Source organism: Trichosurus vulpecula, chromosome 6 (assembly GCF_011100635.1).
Source record: "Trichosurus vulpecula isolate mTriVul1 chromosome 6, mTriVul1.pri, whole genome shotgun sequence".
Classification (NCBI taxonomy): Eukaryota; Metazoa; Chordata; class Mammalia; order Diprotodontia; family Phalangeridae; genus Trichosurus; species Trichosurus vulpecula.
In genome coordinates this window covers 138,293,494-138,311,597 of record NC_050578.1, presented here as the reverse complement: position 1 = coordinate 138,311,597, position 18,104 = coordinate 138,293,494, and the positions used below count along the sequence as shown (strand labels likewise).

The window sequence follows — 18,104 nt, the reverse complement described above, 5'->3', positions numbered from 1 at the left end:
ACCTCCCCTGCCCCCTCCCGCTCCTGGCATTTCTGTGGTCAAGGGTATTGAAGAAACAATCTTGTCAGGTCTGGTTTTCTTTTCAAGATTGTTTCAAATGCTTGCATACATGCATACCTGCACACAAGTGCAGTTTATAGTGATGAATTTGCATTTCATAATAGTTTTGGAGGGAAATGGAGAGAAAGTGATATAAACATTCTTTTGAACGGAAAAGAAATATTTTTTAGAAAAGAAAGAAGGGACTCTGAATTGGCCCAAAGATTCCAGAGAGTAATTTGGCATTATGCCAAAATAAAGTGACCAAAATATTCAGACCTTTTGACTCAGTATCTCACTGCTAAGCACATACCCCAAGGAGGTCAAAGATAGGAAGGGTTCCACATCTGCCAAAATAGTCATGAAAGAGCTTTGTGTTGGTAACAAAGAACTAGAAATCAAGTAGAGGTGCATTAGTTTAGAAATGGCCAAACAAATTGGGGTCTATGAATATAATGAAATATAACTAAATATAAGAGTGTATGTGTGTGTGTGTGAATAACCGAAAGAAACATGGGAACTGATGCAGAGAAGTAGAACTGGGCAAAAACCATAAAATGATTACAATAATGCAATGAAATAAATAATAAAATAGAAAGAATGCCGTACAAAACAAAGAGAATGTTTCAAATGCCTCTTTATTATTGAACATCAGTCCTTTTTTGTTTATAGTTAAGCTCAGATTTACAGTGTAGGTCACCCTGGGCTGCATCCTGAGCTCAATTGCCCTTTAGAACATATTATTTCATTTTATCCTACAAATAGTAGGTACAAAAACTGGGTACAAAATAGTTTTATGTCATCTACAAATGTATGCCTTTATCTAAGACCATGGATAAAAATACTCAGCCAAATGTGTTTTGTTTCAAATATGGGGACAGAAGTGTGAAATGAGATAATGGAGATGAGAGTGCTTTATAGATTTGTTTGTGAATGTGCAGGAGAAACTGTTTCATCAAATTCAGCTGTCAATTCTGGGTGGTGCCATGTTAAACTTAGGGACATGGTTCGGAGCCCAGTTGGGCAGCAAATGATATTTTTTGATTATCAGTTACTCTCAAAACAAACAAACAAAAACCAATCTGATTGTTGACTTTTGTTTTTTTAATTAGATTTTTTATTTTTAGTTTACAACACTTAGTTTTCCGTGTTCTTGAGTTTCAAATTTTCTTTCTTTCCCTCCCCTCCCCCCTCCTCCCCAAGACAACATGCAGTCCAATATAGATTCTACATAAACCTTCACATTAAACTTATTTACACAATAGTTGCGTTGCAAAGAAGATTTATGACCAATGGAATGAATCATGAGAGAGAAGAAACAAAACCAAAAAAGAGAGAGAGAGAGAGAGAGCGCAAATATTTTGCCTCAATCTGCATTCAGGTTCCACAGTTCTTTCTCTGGATGTAGCTAGCTTTTTCCATCATGAGTCCTTTGGAGCTGTCTGTGAGCCTTGTATTGCTGAGGAGAGGCAAGTCTATCAAAGTTAGTCATCACAGAATCAGTATGTCTGTGGTAGTGTACAATTACAGTTACAGCTTACTGCCACTTTTACAAAGAGAGAATATGTTCTGATTTATAGGAAGAGTATGCCCTCATGGTCGAACACAGTCATGGTGTCAAGGATTTGGAGTGATTGGTGCTTAAGTGGAATGCAGGACCCAGGTGTAATAGCCAGAAGGGGGAGTGGGCCCCATGGGGTCTGGGCTTGGCCCTGGGACAACTCTAAAACCAATTAGGGCAGCAGCAGTGCCCAAGGGGCTGACCAGCTATATAGTAACACCAAAGCTTGGATTCCTCAGCCTTAGCCCAGGGGGCTTTGGCTGGACTGTTTTGACCTTATTCTATGTCTCAGTAATACTCAAGATTCCTATGTTCTCTCCTTTTCCATTGGCATCTTCTCCTACTCCACCTTCCACGGAGGGAAAAAAATCTCCTGTCCCCTCAATTCTCAGGGAGTTTCTTCATTTCTTCCTCTACATCTTGCCAGTTGCCGTCATTGACTGCACTCATTTGGATAGGTGGCCACTGCATTTTATAGGAATACATTTGTAAGCAAAGAAATGGCAGAGTTAAATCAAAGGACTGTTCATTTGGAATGCCAGATGTCTAGGGCGGCCAGTAATAGTGAACAGAATAAGTAGGCCCCTCTCTTCTTTATTCATCATGTTTCATTGAAAACAGCACAAACTCCAGAGTCAGAGCACCTGGGTTGAAATCCTATGAACTTGGGCGTGTCACATAACATCTCCTGGGCTTCAGTTTCATCATCTGTAAAATGAGGTAGTTGGATTGGGTGGCCTTTAAGGGCTCTTCCAGTTCAAGATCTATGACTGTCACCCCTTGGGAGGGTGGGGAACCAAGAGTCGAATGTTGGGCAGGTGACAGCTGCTTGTCAAGCTGGAATAGACAAGAGGGAAAGGAAGGTGTCGGACTGAGTGTGGGCAGATTACCAGCTTGCTTGATGATCGATCTCTTGTTTCCACTGGTGCCTGATCTCTTCTGCTACTGTGACTCTGCTCCTCACCATGCTTTGGCTCTGCGACCCCCACCTTGGCATGGCAATGGTGCAGGTCGTTGGTCAGTTCCCTGTTTAAATAACCCAAGGTGCAGTCTCAGCCCATCCAGACTACCAGCATGGTTGCCATGCTTTCTTTGTGTCTCATGGCTTAGCACAGCTTTTATGAAACCCCACTCAAGGACAGCAGCATGGGCATTTGTGATCTCTGGGCAACCATTATGCAAGATGGTCACTTCTTCTAGGCTGGGCCTCCATGGTAATGCTGAGGGTTACACATGCTGCTGCAAATTAAAAGTACTTTATGTTAATGATAGTGGCTCCTTCAGTGAATACCTGGCCAGAGCAGAAGGGTGGTAATGGAGTTTGACAAGGAGGAAGTACAGGAGAGAAGACCAAAACCAAGAAGAATTAATTTTTTTTTCTAATAACATAGTCGTCTAAGGTTAGTGATTTAAAATAAATTATGACCCTCAGCTATAAGCTGATTTATGATCTTAAACCCATTGCTTTTTAAAATTAAATTTTCTTTTTTTCAATTTAAAAAAAATTAATTTTCTTTCCCTCCCACCTCCTTTTTCTCTACTGGAAAAGAAAAAAGAACAAAGCCCTTGCAACAAATATGCCAGGGGAAGCAAAACAACTTTATGCATTAGCCATTTCCAAAAGCTATGTCTCAAGTGGCACCTCTCTATCAGGATTAGGGGAGTACGTTTCAGCCTAAGTCCTCTGGAACTATGGTGGGTCATTGGGGGATCAGAGTTCTTAAGGGTTTCCAAGTTGTTTTCCTGTCCATTACTCTCCCTGTGCTATGGAACTTCTGTTGTTTGATGGCCTGAAGGTGAGCCAGAGTCAATCTGTGGGGTCCTATTTTTTTTTAATTTTATCATTTTTATTTAATATTTTAGTTTTCAACATTGATTTCCATAAGATTTTGAGTTACAAATTTTCTCACTATTTCTACCCTCACCCCATTCCATGATGGCATGTATTTTGATTGCCTTGTTCCCCAGTCAGCCCTCCCTTCTGTCACCCCACTCCCTGCCCTCATCTCCTTTCCCATTACTTTCTTGTAGGGCAACAAAGATTTCTATGCCCAATTCCCTATGTATCTTGTTTCCCAGCTGCATGCAAAAACAACTTATTTTTTGAGCATCTGCTTTTAAAACTTTGAGTTCCAAATTCTCTCCCCTCTTTCCTTCCCACCCACCCTCCCTAGGAAGGCAAGCAATTCAACATAGGTCACACATGTATCATTATGTAAAACACTTCCACAATACTCATGTTGTGAAAGGCTAACTATATTTCCTTCCATCTTATCCTGTCTCCCTTTATTTACTTTTCTCCCTTAACCCTGTCCCTTTTCAAAAGTGTTTGCTTTTGATTACCTCCTCCCCCCATCTGCCCTCCCTTCTATCATTCCCCCTTTTTTATTCCCTTCCCCTTACTTTCCTGTGGAATAAGATACCCAAATGAGTGTGTATATTGTTCCCTCCTCAAGTCCCACGAGTTTAAGCTATGGTTAGTTTCAAATAAGCTCTGAAAAGCTCACAGTGCACTGAGACTTGGACACTGTGTAAACTGTTCTCCTGGCTCTGCTCACTTGACTCCGCATCAGTTCGTACAAATCTTACCAGACTTCTCTGCACCTGTCCCCTTGAGCAGTTCCTTACAGTACTGTAGCATTGTATTACACTGATAGACTATAATTCAGCCGTCCCCCTTAGGTTCTAATTCTTTGCCACCACAAAAGAGCTCCTCTCTTAAAGACATGGGGAATCCTCTCTTTTGCTGAAGCCAGGAAGCATCATGTGTCTGTTTTTTTATTTTTTTTAGAACATCTAGAAAAGAAGAAATGGAGATCGGGAAGGGACCTTTTGTTTTAGGGGGAAAATGCCTGGGAAATGTTGGCAGTTAATTTTCATCTGAATATGCAACTTCTGGCCAAGTTATCCAATATAGCTAAGATCCTGAGTCTATTGTTACAGGTTTAGTTTTCTTGCTTCCCAGCTCATAGCAGATTAGCATGTGGTAGGGAGGTCCCAGAGACAAGAACACTGACAGCAGCCAAAGATTGGCATGACAGTGAAGGGGAAATCAGTCAGTATTTATTAAGGGACTACTATGACCCAGGCACTGTGCTAAGCAATGGGAATACAAAAAGAGCAAAAAACAGTCCCTGCCCTCACAGAGCTTGTAATCTAATGAGGGAGACAACACATAGACAAATATATACAAGCAGCTTTTTATAGGATATAATTAAGGGAGTTAGGAAAGGCTGCCTGTAGAAGATGGGATTTTATTGGCACTTAAAGGAAGGCAGAGAGGTCAGTAGTCAGAGTGGAGGAGGGAGTGTTTCAGGCACAGGAGACAACCAGAGAAAGTGCCCTGAGCTGAAAGATGGAAAACATCTCCCCAGTTTTCAGTCTACTGTGTTCTTGTGTATTTAGTTAGAAAAGATGAAAACAAGCACATTTCATAGTTGAATCATAGAGATTCAATATTTGGTTGAATGCCCTAAAATGGTAGAGAGAGAATTACAAAGTAAGCCCTTTTCATTAGTTTATAATGTCTTATAGTTGTTGGCCCCTTTTCAGAACGTTTTCATGTCCATCTTGTTTGGTCCTCACGACAGATCTGTGGGCTGCAATTCCAGCCCGTGCTTAGGCTGAGCTGTGTGGATTGCGGATGAGAGAGGGCAGACTTCCCTCACCCACTCTCTCCAGCCCGTCCTTCTTACCACATCCTGCCATTTTCCTTGGATATCTTGCCATCTAGGCATTCTGTGTTGGGCCAGGGACCTAGGCAATGGCTCTTACCTTGGGGTTGCATGAACTTGTTTTTAAAGCATTTTGATAACTGTCTTTTCATATTACTGGTTTCTTTTGTAATCCTATGTATATTATTATGGATTTTAAAATATGATTCTGAGAAGAAGCCCATTGGTTTCACCAAACTGCCAAAGAAAGGGGTCCATGACACAGGAAGGTTAAGAACCCCTCGTGTGTAAAATAACTGAGATTTGGGTTGCAGAATGACGAATGGCAGAGGAGGATGAGGAATCTCCAAACGGCACCCCACAGGCATCCCCCATTCTTTCCAGCTGATATGTATTGATGCACAGCTTTTAGTCTTCCCTGACTTGCTAACACCCTCCTGTAGCATCTCAATGGCCTTACCTCTTCTCAGGTCCCCAGCACTATCCCAGCCCACCCCTAGAATAACAGATGACCTTGCCTCCTCCCTAAGTCATGAGCTCTCCTCTCCCCTACTGTAATTCCTTCCTCTCTGCATCTTTTTAGGATTAGGGACTCTCACAGCCATCTAGTGTAACCCCCTTATTTGGGAGATGAATAGACTTAACTGGGGTCATACAGGCATTAAGTGGGTGGGGTTTGGTCTTCCTGATTTCAAGTCCAGCACTTTTATCTGCTCAACCATATTGCTTCTGTTGACCAGTTTCTCCTCTTCCACCTCAGAGGCTGAGGAGTCCCTTCTTTCTCAAGGCTACCCTTTTTATTTCTGGCTTAAATTCCATGCCATCTTGTTCCTTCTGTCAGGGATTATTAACCATTTTTTTGTGCTGTGGACCCTTTAAGCAATCAGGTGAAGCCCATGAGCTCCTCAGAATCATGTTTTTAAATGGATAAAATGAATACATAGAGTTAGAAATGAAACTGCTTCTATTGAAATATAGATATCAAAAATCTTAGGTTAAGAACTCCTGCTTTAGATATATGTCTCTCAGTCATTCCATTCCCCTCCTCTACTCCTTATCTCAAGCTTTAGACTTTCCATCTGTACAGGTTCCTTCCCTGATGCCTGCAAACATGCCTAGGTCTCTGCTGTCTGTAACCTTCATTTATCATTGCCATTCCCTCAAGTTATTGTCCAATATCTTTACTGTCTTTCACTGGGAAGATCCTAAGAAGAAAACCCACTTCCTTATTCCTTACATATCCCAGCTGGTGGGAAGTGAAACAGATCCATGTTTTATTTAAAAAATTAGTTAAAAAAAATCAGGGAATATTTGAGCGCCTTCTATGTATACACGACAAATATGCAGAGTAACCGGGCTTGTTGTTATCCATCATCAAATTTATTAAATAACTTTACCGACCTACACAGACATCACATTTAACAACTTATAATTTAATAAATAATTTTTGAGATGATAACTTAAAGATAAAGTAGTTTTTGAGCCCCTAGGGCTTACAGTTAGGATCATAAGATCTATTGTGTTCATTATCCGACAACTAAGACCAACAGCAGTAAAAGATCGTAAACCACACATTCAGAAATAAATTATAAAATTTAAATATTTCAATAAATAACTTCATCCAGAGAATCGGGTAAGTAATCATCGAGTTAAACCCATGAGTTTTTGGCAGAATGAAATAAATTCTGTGAAAAACCCTTCAATCTTCTTCTTGGAGGCGTAGTGACACTGTGTTGTTTCTGGTCCCTAAAGCAAAAACAAACAAACAAAAAAGGCAATGCCACGTGACTCCTCACAAATGACTTTTAAATGAGCTTCTTGTTAGGGAGAGCAGACCCTACCCAATCCACCCAATCCAGAACTGTGTCTTTTCAAACCCCAAGCAGTCTTACTTCAGGACCATAAGCCTTTGCTGTAGCTTTTGAGGTGTGGGCATGCTTTCTCTGAAGTGTATTATAACCCCCTTACAACATAGTATGCAGTCTTTGAGAGTAAAAACTACCACCCCCACCCCCAGTTCATTGCCCTGCAGCTGACCTGGTGATGAGTCTGTCTAAACTACAGTGGATGATAGACACATAGACAGACCAACACCAGGTCTGCAACATGTCAGTTTAGCTAGAGGTTGGTCACTAATACCAAACATTTTGAATATTAGAATAATTTATTCATATTTATCGGTACTTTAGAAGTCTTTGATAATGGTATAAAACTAAGATATTTCTTTGGTTTGTTGTGTCAGAAGCTCAATGCCATCTCCCCCCACCCCATATTACATTAAGTATGAAAATAGTCTTTTAACATTTATGAAAAAAACTAACTTTAAAATCATGGTACTAGATAAATCTTGATTCATTTTGCACTGTTCTCAAACCTGTGTTTTACCTCTCTCCTTCTGTATGTGTGAATTTTCTATGGATGCCCACACACACACACACACACACACACACACACACACACACACACCCCTGGTTATAGCTGTTCACTTTTTTGTTGATGGTCCATGTTCATTCTTACTCTACTGGTTTCCCTGAAGTTGCAGTGATAGACCACTGAGCAAAACCCTAACCTGATTTAGAGTGGATTTGGGGGTCAGGAAGGACAGTGCCTAACTGCTTCTGTGCTACTGGTCCCTCACCCAGTGGCCTAACACAATACTTAGAATTCTTGACCTGTGGAAGACATGCTACCTAATGACCTTGTACTGCTTGCTCTGCTGAAAGAAAGACTTTATTCTTTTGCAATAAATAAAATTAGCTGCCAAGATGAGAAGGAAGATACTTTGGTCTACAATGGAGTGTAAGGGAAAAGTTTTTAACCCCTGCAGGTATACCCAGTTACTAAGCTAGGAACACTACTTTAGAGGACCCAAAAGTAATATAATAAAGGATCCCCTTGGTTGTACAGTGGAAAGAACTCAATAGAACTTAGTGGATAGAATTTAAGATTGCAGTCCAATAAGCCCACTGATCTTTTTTCCCCCAGATTAATTGCTATTTAATTATATACCATACTCGTCTTGTACTTGTGTATTCTCATCCATACCGAATTTAATTTTATTAGGTTTGGCCCAATGTGTTGGCTTGTTGAAATCTTTTTAGATCATAATTCTAACATCTAATGGTTAACTGTTCTTCCTGCCTTTGTATCATTTGATAAGCATAGCATCTATACTTTTACCCAAGTCAGTGATAAAAATAATAGCCCAGGGCTAAGCATAGATCCCTGGGGTTCTCTGCTAAATCATGTTTGTTGTTTACGTAAAAGGACCTTAGGATCCTGAAAGTATTACTGGGAAAAGAACTTATGTTGAAACCGTATTTATATTGTCTGTAGGTGACTTGGATTCTTTGGGCCTCCTTTTGGGCAACTTCAGTGCCTTTTTGCAGAGGGGGAAGAAAACTCATAACTGTAAGACAGTTGATGTCAGTCTCTGGCATATAGTTTGGGGTGGAAAAGGTTTAAACTGAATTGAGTAATTTGAGTTACTCAAGTTGAGTAAGAATAAATTTGTCTATTTTCCCTAAATTCTCATTTTTGAGCTGGTATTATCCCTAACTAGAGACAGCTAGGTGGTGTTGTAGATAGAGTGCTGGGCCTGGAGGCAGGAAGATTCATTTTCCTGAGTTCAAATCCAGCCTCCAACACTTACTAGCTATGTGACCTGGGGCAAGTCACTTAACCTTGTTTGCCTCAGTTTTCTCATCTGTAAAAGGAGCTGGAGAAGGAAATGGCAAGCCATTCTAGTATCTTCGCCAGGAAAACCCCAAATGGGATTGCAAAGAGTCATACACAACTGAAACGACTGAACAACAAAGAAAAATTATCCTTGATCTTCCTTATGGTAGATATTGAAAATGGGCTGTATTCTTTGTAATTCTCAGGATGGTGTTACTATTGGTGTAGGAGTTAAAGCTGGTTAGAAGTCAACAAATTATTGAGAGTTCCCCAATATAATGTGTAGGAGGGAACACTGTATTTTATACTTTACTTCAAGCTTATCAACCAGAACAAAAATGCCCCCAAAATAATGTCACTTCCAAGATTTCTCAGTAAAAAAGTGACATTAAGTGATTAATTTTAAACACGGGTATGATAGTCAAATATATAGGTGTTATGTCCCAAAACACCAGCAGTATGAATACCTCTTAATCCTATATCACAGTCACTAGTCTAGACTGTTGTTCAATCTTGTGGGTCTTTGGGATATAGTATCTTTTCTCTTGTATTAAGTTTCCAAGAAATAAAAAATAATAATAATGTCCTTACCGTTAATCTATTAACATTCACATTAATGTTGTTGATGTCTTCCTGAATTTTCTGAGCATCTTCTGATTCATATTTCAACGCACCGGCCACAGGTTTCAGTTCTTTAGTGAAACACTGCAGAGCTTCAATGCTGCTGGTCTGGAGTCAAGAGAGTAAGAGTCATTTTTACATGAACCTTTTTTTAAAAACTTGTATGTCACAAGTTGAAATTCTGTAATCCCAGGGAGGGGAAAGCTGCTGAATGGAGAACTATCCTCATCCCCTCTCCAGAGGATAAGGGTAGGTCAGGTTTTCTCCCTTCCATACTCTGAAGATTGATTATAGTATAGGAATTAGACCAGGCTTTGTTTATGCGGTTTTACATATAACTGTGGTCATGTTACATATAACCAAGTGTTAAATATTTGTTTCTTTGTTTTTATTGCTACATTTTTCTCCAGCTACAACCTCAAAATACATCACATGTGAAAGATTCTGAAATAACTTACTTGCTTTAAACCTTACATTCAATTTTCCATTAACACTAATAATCTCAGATTTACATAGTGCCTTGTAGTTTACAAACCACTTTCACACATAAGAGGCTTTTAGGTGGCACAGTGGATAGAGTGTGGGAGTCAGGAAGACCTGAATTAAAATCCAACCTCAGACACTTATTAGTTGTGTGACCTTGGGCAAGTCACTTAACCTTATTTGCCTCAGTTTCCTCATGTATCTGTATCTGCCTCTGTAGAATGAGGATAATACTAGCAACTGCCTGTCATGGCTGTTGGGAGGATAAGAACTGTGATGATATTTGTAAAGTGTCTTACAAAGCATAAAGCATTATACAAATGCTAGTATATACACATGTACATATGTTTATGCTAACATTTCATTTGTCTACATATCTATGTATCTAAATCTAGATCTAGTTCCAGACAACAACCGTGAACTGGACAAAGGTTGTTTTCTTCCTTCCTTCCTTCCTTCCTTTCTTTCTTTCTTCAAATGAGGAAATTAATTTAGAGAGTTTAAGTGACTGTTTCAATAAAGGTCATAAATGTAGTTAGCATCAGAGATGAGACTAGAACACCAATCTTTTGGTTCTCTCTTTTATGAGAGAGTAATAATTAATAATAATAGCCAATATCTATAAAGCGGGCTACCTACATCATTGCATATGGTCCTCACAACCTTTGAGGTAAGTGAAATTATTATTTCCTTTTTAAAGATGGGAAAACAAACTGAAAGAGGTTGACTGACACACTGGGCTGCTTAGAGTAAGAGGCAGGATTTGAATCTAGGTCTTTCTGACAGTCCAGTGTTCTCTGTGTTTCAGGCCATTAATGAAATACTGGAAGCCTTTCTAAAAGCTTTTGCTCAGAGGAGCTTTTTGTGCTGTCTCTAGTTTGATTTCAGTGCACCTTTTCAGACTGAGGCCACATTATGCCCCTTTATGCAGCCTGTGTTCAAGTCAAACTGGACCCTGGCAGTTAGTTCCCTGAACATGGCTTTTCCCTCTTTTCCCATCTCTGTGCTTTAGCAGAGACAGCCTTCATGCCTAGAGCACATTCCTCCTTCATCTCAGCCTCTCCTATTTAGCTTCATTCCAGGTTAGACTCAGGTACCATCAGAGATAGCTAGGTTGCCTACTGGTTCTGGGCTTTGGAGATGGAAGGACCCTGCCATGTTCAAACCTCATCTCTGATTCTTTCTAGTTGTGTGGCTCTGGGCAGGTCCCTTAATCTCTCCCAGCCTCATTAATATCACCTGTAAAATGAGAATGAGAATAACACCTACCTCACAGACCTGGGAGAATCAAATGAGATTTTCATGTGTGTGTGTGTGACATATTCATACATATATGCACATCTCTGTATATATAAATACATGTATAGATGGAGACAGAGATGGGGTAGGGGGTGAAGGAAGCCAGCACAGGATTTCTTAAGTTTGTTTAAATCTTGGATTCCTTTGGCAATCTGGTAAACTTAGAGAAAGTGCCCATCTGAATCACCAAGAGAGTGTCCTCACCTGGGAGTTCCTTATCTTAATGACATCACAGGCCCAGTCTCTACCCTATTCTCAAGAACATTTGCTGTCCCCACACAGAATGAGAATCTGCCTGGTTTCTTGTGAAACTTTGCCATTCGTGTGATATAATGATTATCTATGAACATGTGTGTATACAGATAGATCGGTAAAGATCTGAGAGTCTGTCATTTCATTGGTGTGGGTTAATACCACACTGAAGGAAACCCCTTCCGCTAATACACATCAGCAGTCTTCTCTAACTTGTGATTGGCCCAGGGTTACACAAGCGTTGTGTGTTGGGGGCTGATTTGACTCTATGTTCCTGACTCCTGTTGGGAGGGTGGGGTTGGTGGGGGTGTTGAATACACCTGGCTACCCCTGAGTAATCATGATAACAGCTGATACTTATTCAGGACTTCAAACTTTGTTACACATTTAATACATCGGATCTCATTTGACCCTTGGGTCCAATACAGTGCTATAAGCAATATTGATTTCCAGTTTTGAAAACACATTTTAAGCATTTATATAATCTAAAACAACCAAGTCATCTATTAGAAAATAAAACACTGCTCCGAAAGAAAACTAGATGTTCTACCTCATTTTCTTTTTCAATTTCTGTGGGGTGAGAAGATATAGATAAGTGTTATCTATCTACCCAACTACATATAACCCTAAGTTGATTGTTTTGCACTTAGAAAGCGCAGAATAATTTTTTGACACATTCCCCTAGAGCAGACCTAAATCTTGGGTACTAAAGTCATCAGATAAATAGCTTTGCAAAAAATTCTATTTCCTAATGATTGTAACTTGAAAAGCTCCAAAATTCAGTATGGAAAATGTTACTTACATTACTTGGGATGTGGAGTTCATATCCCTTCATCCTCTCCGATACATTCTAAGGAAGTAAAAATGCCATTAACAAAATGAACATCCCATGAGAACAAATTCAGTACAGTATTTTTAGGTTTTAAAAACCAGCAAGATACTTACCTTGAGTTTCTCTGTGAGCAACGTTAAGTCATCTAGTACGAACTGCAGCACAGTGGTGGGAGGACGCGATGTTGGTGCCCCATTGGCAGCCAGAACAAGAGTTAGTGCAATACAGGACAGGAGCGGAACCGTGTTCATCATGTCAGGAGCTGAGTAACCAGCTTACTCTGAGTAGTGATTAGAGAGTGGAATGGAAGTCCCTGAACCAGAGGGACAATTTATATTGTTAATTCTGGAAAAAGTATCCTGGGGGTGTTAAAGAATTTTACATATTACACATTTTCAAAGGCCTTTCTTTACCTGTGTGGCAAGAATCATTACCTTTCATTTTCCTGTTCTGATGACTCTTTGGAATTTCTTTTAACCCTCGTAAGCACTGACTGAATGGATGCGGTGAAATCCCTCTTGGTTACCGTAGCCCACACTAAGTGGGCTACTTAGCTGCATTTGAAGTTTAGCATGAACCAGTTTTTCCTCCCCTTCTGCCAAAGGAGTTACAGAGGTTGCTCATGAAAATTTTCTCTTTGTCATAAAACCATGTCGAGCAGCATCTTTCAGTGGACATGTGCCAGGGGAGAAATATAAACAGATAAACAAAATAGAATTTTAGATTTGTTGATCAAACAGGAAGAATATTGGTTTCCTGTTTCAGGGTGGTTTTGCCTTTCTTCTCCTGCAAAGACCGAGCTAATGCCTACAAGGTGATATGATCAGAAATTACTTGTTTTACACAGTCAGCTGGGGAACTAGTGACAGTTCAGTCTATAAGCTGAGCATCATGTAAATATGATTCAGTTAAGCCAGTTAATAGAAAAGCATGCTTTCTTGAATTCTACTCACTGTAAATATATAGAAACTCCGTTTAGGTAAGATAGACTCATAGCCGAAAGGTGCCTCAGAAGTCATCTGGTCCAGCTCCCATCTAGACAGATGATCTGATGCATGCTAGCTGCGTGTCCTTGGGCTCCAGGCACAAAGAGTCAAACTCAAATAGAAATGGAAATCAACTAGGTGGTGCAGTGGACAGAGCATTGGGCCTGGAGTCAGGAAAACCTGAGTTCAAATCCAGCCTCAGAAACCTGCTAGCTGTGTGATCCTGGGCAAGCCCCTTCACTTTGTTGGTCTCAGTTTCCTCATCTGTAAAAGGAACTGGAGAAGCAAATGGCAAACCACTCCAGTGTCTCTGCCGAGAAAATCTCAAAAGGGGGCATGAAGAGTCGGACACGACTGAAAAATGACTCAACAACAGCGCACATAAGGAGAGCTTCAGGCCCCATATTGACTTAGTTTAAAAATGTAATGTTATCTAGGTTTTATTGTATTTTCCTTTATTTTCTTAACTATTTCTCAATTACATTTTAAATTTGTTTGAACTACACAGGAGTGTTCTGTTTGACCCCGCTGTTCTAGGCTCAGACTGAGCAGCATTGATCGAGGGGGCTCTTTCCTGGGGAGTCCTCCCTAATGGCTGTCCCTCTGGAGGAGTCAGGGTCATTTCCATACAGTGTGATCTGACCAAGTCCTTTCTTCTTTTCCTGCCAGAATTCACTACTCCCCATTCACATTCATGTTATCTATAAGTACTATACGTTCTACAAAGCTCTTTCTCACCAAAGCTCCGTGAGGTAGGTATTGCCAACGAGAGTATTCTCCCGAGGTGCTCATGGAAGGGTATTTTAGCTACAGCAACAGCTTACATAGCTCAAAAGAAAGAAAATGCCTCTAGGAGCCTGAACCACATGACCAGAGAGTAACTGAGGTTGAGGAGAGAGGTAAGAATAGCTGACTCTTTGAGATTTGATGAACGCCTTACCTACGACATCTCATTTGATCTTCCTGACAACCCTCTGAGATACAGATAAGGAAACGGAGGCTGATCTAGGTTAAATGGATCACGTAGCTAGAGAATGTCTGAGGTAGGATTAGAATTCAGGTCCTGATTCCAGGTCTAGTTCTCTTACTCATTGTGCCGGCTGCCTAATAGATAACGCTGCTGAGCTCATTTGTTTCATTTACCTCTATCCATCTATTTGCCTGTCTGCCTCTATCATCTCTCTGTCTATCTATTTTCTGTACAGTTTGGTGGGAAGAACATGGAACTCAGAGTCAGAAAAACTCTCTCCAAGTCTTGGTGGCCAGGTGGCTTTGAGCCAGGGCCTTCTCTGAGCTTCAGTCTCCTTGCTTATAAGAGGAGCTTGGCAAAGGGACTCCCAATCCATGCACTTCCTCTCTTGGGAAAACACTTTGGAAAATCCCACACAAAGTGAGCTAGTATTTTTATAATTAATACAGAATCACCATTATAAACCTTGGTCAAGAGTCATAGCTCCTCAAATGGAGATATGGATAACAAGGGACTTATGGACAATGACAGCCTCAAAGGGCACATTCCATGACTACTCTTCTGGCTAGCAGAAAATACAAGCTCATCTTGGACCTTCCAAGTCTAAACCACAACGTTCGTCTTTCGTGGTGGGGAAGGGCTGCTTAATCCTCCTAGCATCAACTTTGTGATAGCTGGGTGAGGTGCTCATGGGCTCATCCTGCCATTTTTAGCTCAGTCACCCTTCCAGAGTGGAAAAAGGAAGGCCCACACAATTTTCTGTGTGGGAGCCTTTCCAATGAGACCTTTGATGTTCTCACAGAGTCTTAGTCTTCAAAATTCCATAACTCTTTCCATTTGAGTTGGGGAAGGCCCCAAAGAGTCCAGCCTCGCTTCGCAGTTGGGCAGCTGGCACTACCTACCTGTGCAGGAGGCAGCTGAACTCTTTAGTTTTTGAAACGATGAAGGAGATGCTCGTCCTTCTGACATACTTTCGCTTTTTACCTTGACTCTGACACATAGGCTGACTTCTGGCTGCAGTGGTTATGTTGTCAGTGTACTCTATTAACCACGACTAGAGTGACATACCTCTGACTTTCTCTTTGAAGATGGAATGAATGTTGCCCAGCGAAAACTGACCTGGGGTAGAATGTTGAATAGCCTTTCCCAACCATGTGGTAGCTTTACTGATCAGTCATCCGAAGCCTTCTCTTTAGCACAGTGCTCAGTAAGCACTTGGTGGGAGGGGACATTGGTTGGGCTGTTCTCTCTAGCCCTCTGCTTGGTTGATATTGTCATATCCTAGAAACAACTCTTTAATACGTTTCTTATTTTGATTTATAACAATCCTATCGTTCTCTGAGGAAAGGAGAAACATTTCATTTAACTCAATACATCAAGTATTTCTTAAGAGTCATAAGTATTTCTTACTATGTCATTCCCCTGGGATAGGGAGATGAGAATGAATGAGATAGTTACTTCAGGGGTGGAGTGGGGAGGAAGGATATGTCATGTACACGTCAACTATCTGGGATTTCTGGGAGGGAGGGTGCAACCAGTCTGTGACTTATTAGATAAGTCTTGGAGATTGGCCCGAGACTCAGACAAGTGAAGTCATTCGCTCATGATCACCCATCTTGTGTTAGAAGTGGCATTTGACCCCAAGTCTTCCTGGATCCAGGGCCAGCATTCTCTATCCACTAATCCATGCTGCTGACCTGACAAGATAACTAAAGTCTGGACTGTGGCATCTTCAAGGGATATGCCTTCATACTTTGGGTAACAGTAATAATAAATATTTATATCTTACCTTCTATGTGCCAGGCGCTCTGCTAAGCTCTTTATAAATATTGTCTCACTTGATTCTCACAAGAACCCTACAAGGTAGGGGCTATTGTTATCCCCGTTTTACAGATGGGGAAACCAAGGTTAAGTGATTTGCCCAGCTGGGTGATATAGTCTAGGTGCATCAGTACTGTATGTGGAATGAGCACTGCAGATTGTCAGTGAGTTGGATCCAGTCAATCCTTGGCACAAAAATATGTATGAATGCATGCGTGTCTGAGAATAACCAGAATCCCGTTTTGTTCATTGAGAAGAGAAGTTCTGATTGGCAAAAGAACTGGTACCCTAGTCTTCATTACTGATTCTGCTTTATCATTCCTATTAGGAGAACAAGCAAAAAGTACAAATAATCAGAAAAAAACCCAGGTTTTTAACATGGATATTCTGCCCAGTGATGCCATGTGGTTGGAAACTCTGTCACACCACAGTTGCCGAAGAAGAAAGTTATAGTTGTCCCAAAGGTCAGCGGTGGGGTGCTTGGGGCCAGAAGTTTACTGGCACTCATTTTCAACAGTGGCATCAGGTAGGTATGTATGTATGTATCAGAGGAAAAATGAGTTTCACAAAGGAGATGGATTGGTCTTCCAGTGACAGCGAGAGATAGTAGATGCACAGTGTGAAGAAAACATAATAGATGTACAGCGTGAGCACCATCCCTTCTATGATCCTCTTTTCCCCAGTATAGTTGCAAAATCCATTCTTAGAGTTTCTTGCCAAGCACAGCTCCTTTTGCATGTTAGTTCCCCTGCTCTTACACACTTCTGTATTCATCCATCATTAATCTGCTCAGCAAACACTTCTTCAGCGCTTACTATGTGCCATGCACTATGTTGGACACTGGAGTTACAAAGACAAAAACAGACCCTGCTCTGAAGGGGCTTACATTCGAAAGGGAGGCACCATGCAAATAACTAGCAGCTATGAAATAGAGAGAGAGAAGGCAGTGTCAGAGAGAAGACATTGCAGCTGTGGGGTGTGGTTGGGAGGGAGCCAGAAAAGACCACCTGCAGAAGCTGGGGTCTGAACTGAGTCAGGAAGGAAGTTATGAGGTGGCGGTGAGAGGGCAGAGCATTCCAGGCAGGGGGGCCAGCCAGTGCGTGGCTGCTGAGAGGGGAGAACGGCCCATCTGAGGAGCTGCCAGGAGGCCGGCAGTGCTAACCCCCAAGTATAAGAAGACTGGAAAAGCGGAGCCTGGAGGCTGTGAAGAGATTTCAGTTCCAAACAGAGGAGCCGACATTTGCTCCTGTAGGTCATGGGAAGCCCCAGGAGCTCATCGAGTTGGGGGGCAAGGACGGAGGTAACATTTATAAAAAGTCCCACTTTATGAAAAGGCACTCTGGCTGCCGAAGGGAGGATGGAGTGGAGTAGGGGGAGACTGGAGGCAGGAAGGCTATGACAATAGTCCGGATAAGAGGTGATGAGGCTCTGAACTACAGCCGGAGCTGGATGGGTGCAGACGAGGGGCCGTAGACAGGAGGTGTGAGGGTGAGAGAGAAGTATTTTGTGATGGATTGGATTTGGAGGGTTGAGTGTGAGAGGGAGGAGATGACCCCTGGCTTGTAAGGCTCAGTGACTGGAAGGATGGCGGTACCCTTGACAGTAAGAGGTTGGCTGGAAAGAAGAGTGGGTCTGGGGGAAAATGTTATATACATGTTGATTTGGAGATGCCTATGGCACATCCAGTTTGAGGTGTCTAAAAGGCAAGTTAGTTGATCACAAGAGACTGGAGCTCAGGACAGATGTTAGGGATGTATATGTGTGTATAGATATATATGTATAAACACGCGTACTATATGTTGCAGTATATATCTACATGCACATGTATGTACACACAATGAATATACATATATGTTGTATTGCATATATGGGTGTGTGTATGTGTGTG

The 18,104-nt window shown here is 41.3% G+C and overlaps 1 protein-coding gene across 1 annotated transcript; it reads right to left on the bottom strand.

Moving 5' to 3' along the window:
- Positions 1-6,632: 6,632 nt before the first annotated feature.
- IL2 (interleukin 2) lies at positions 6,633-12,744 on the bottom strand. The gene is made up of 4 exons (XM_036762518.1): positions 12,553-12,744; positions 12,410-12,457; positions 9,544-9,681; positions 6,633-7,020 (listed from the first exon to the last, which is right to left on the bottom strand). Exons 1-4 carry the CDS (start codon positions 12,691-12,693, stop codon positions 6,916-6,918), a joined length of 432 nt encoding a protein of 143 aa, XP_036618413.1. The 5' UTR covers positions 12,694-12,744; the 3' UTR covers positions 6,633-6,915.
- Positions 12,745-18,104: the final 5,360 nt, after the last annotated feature.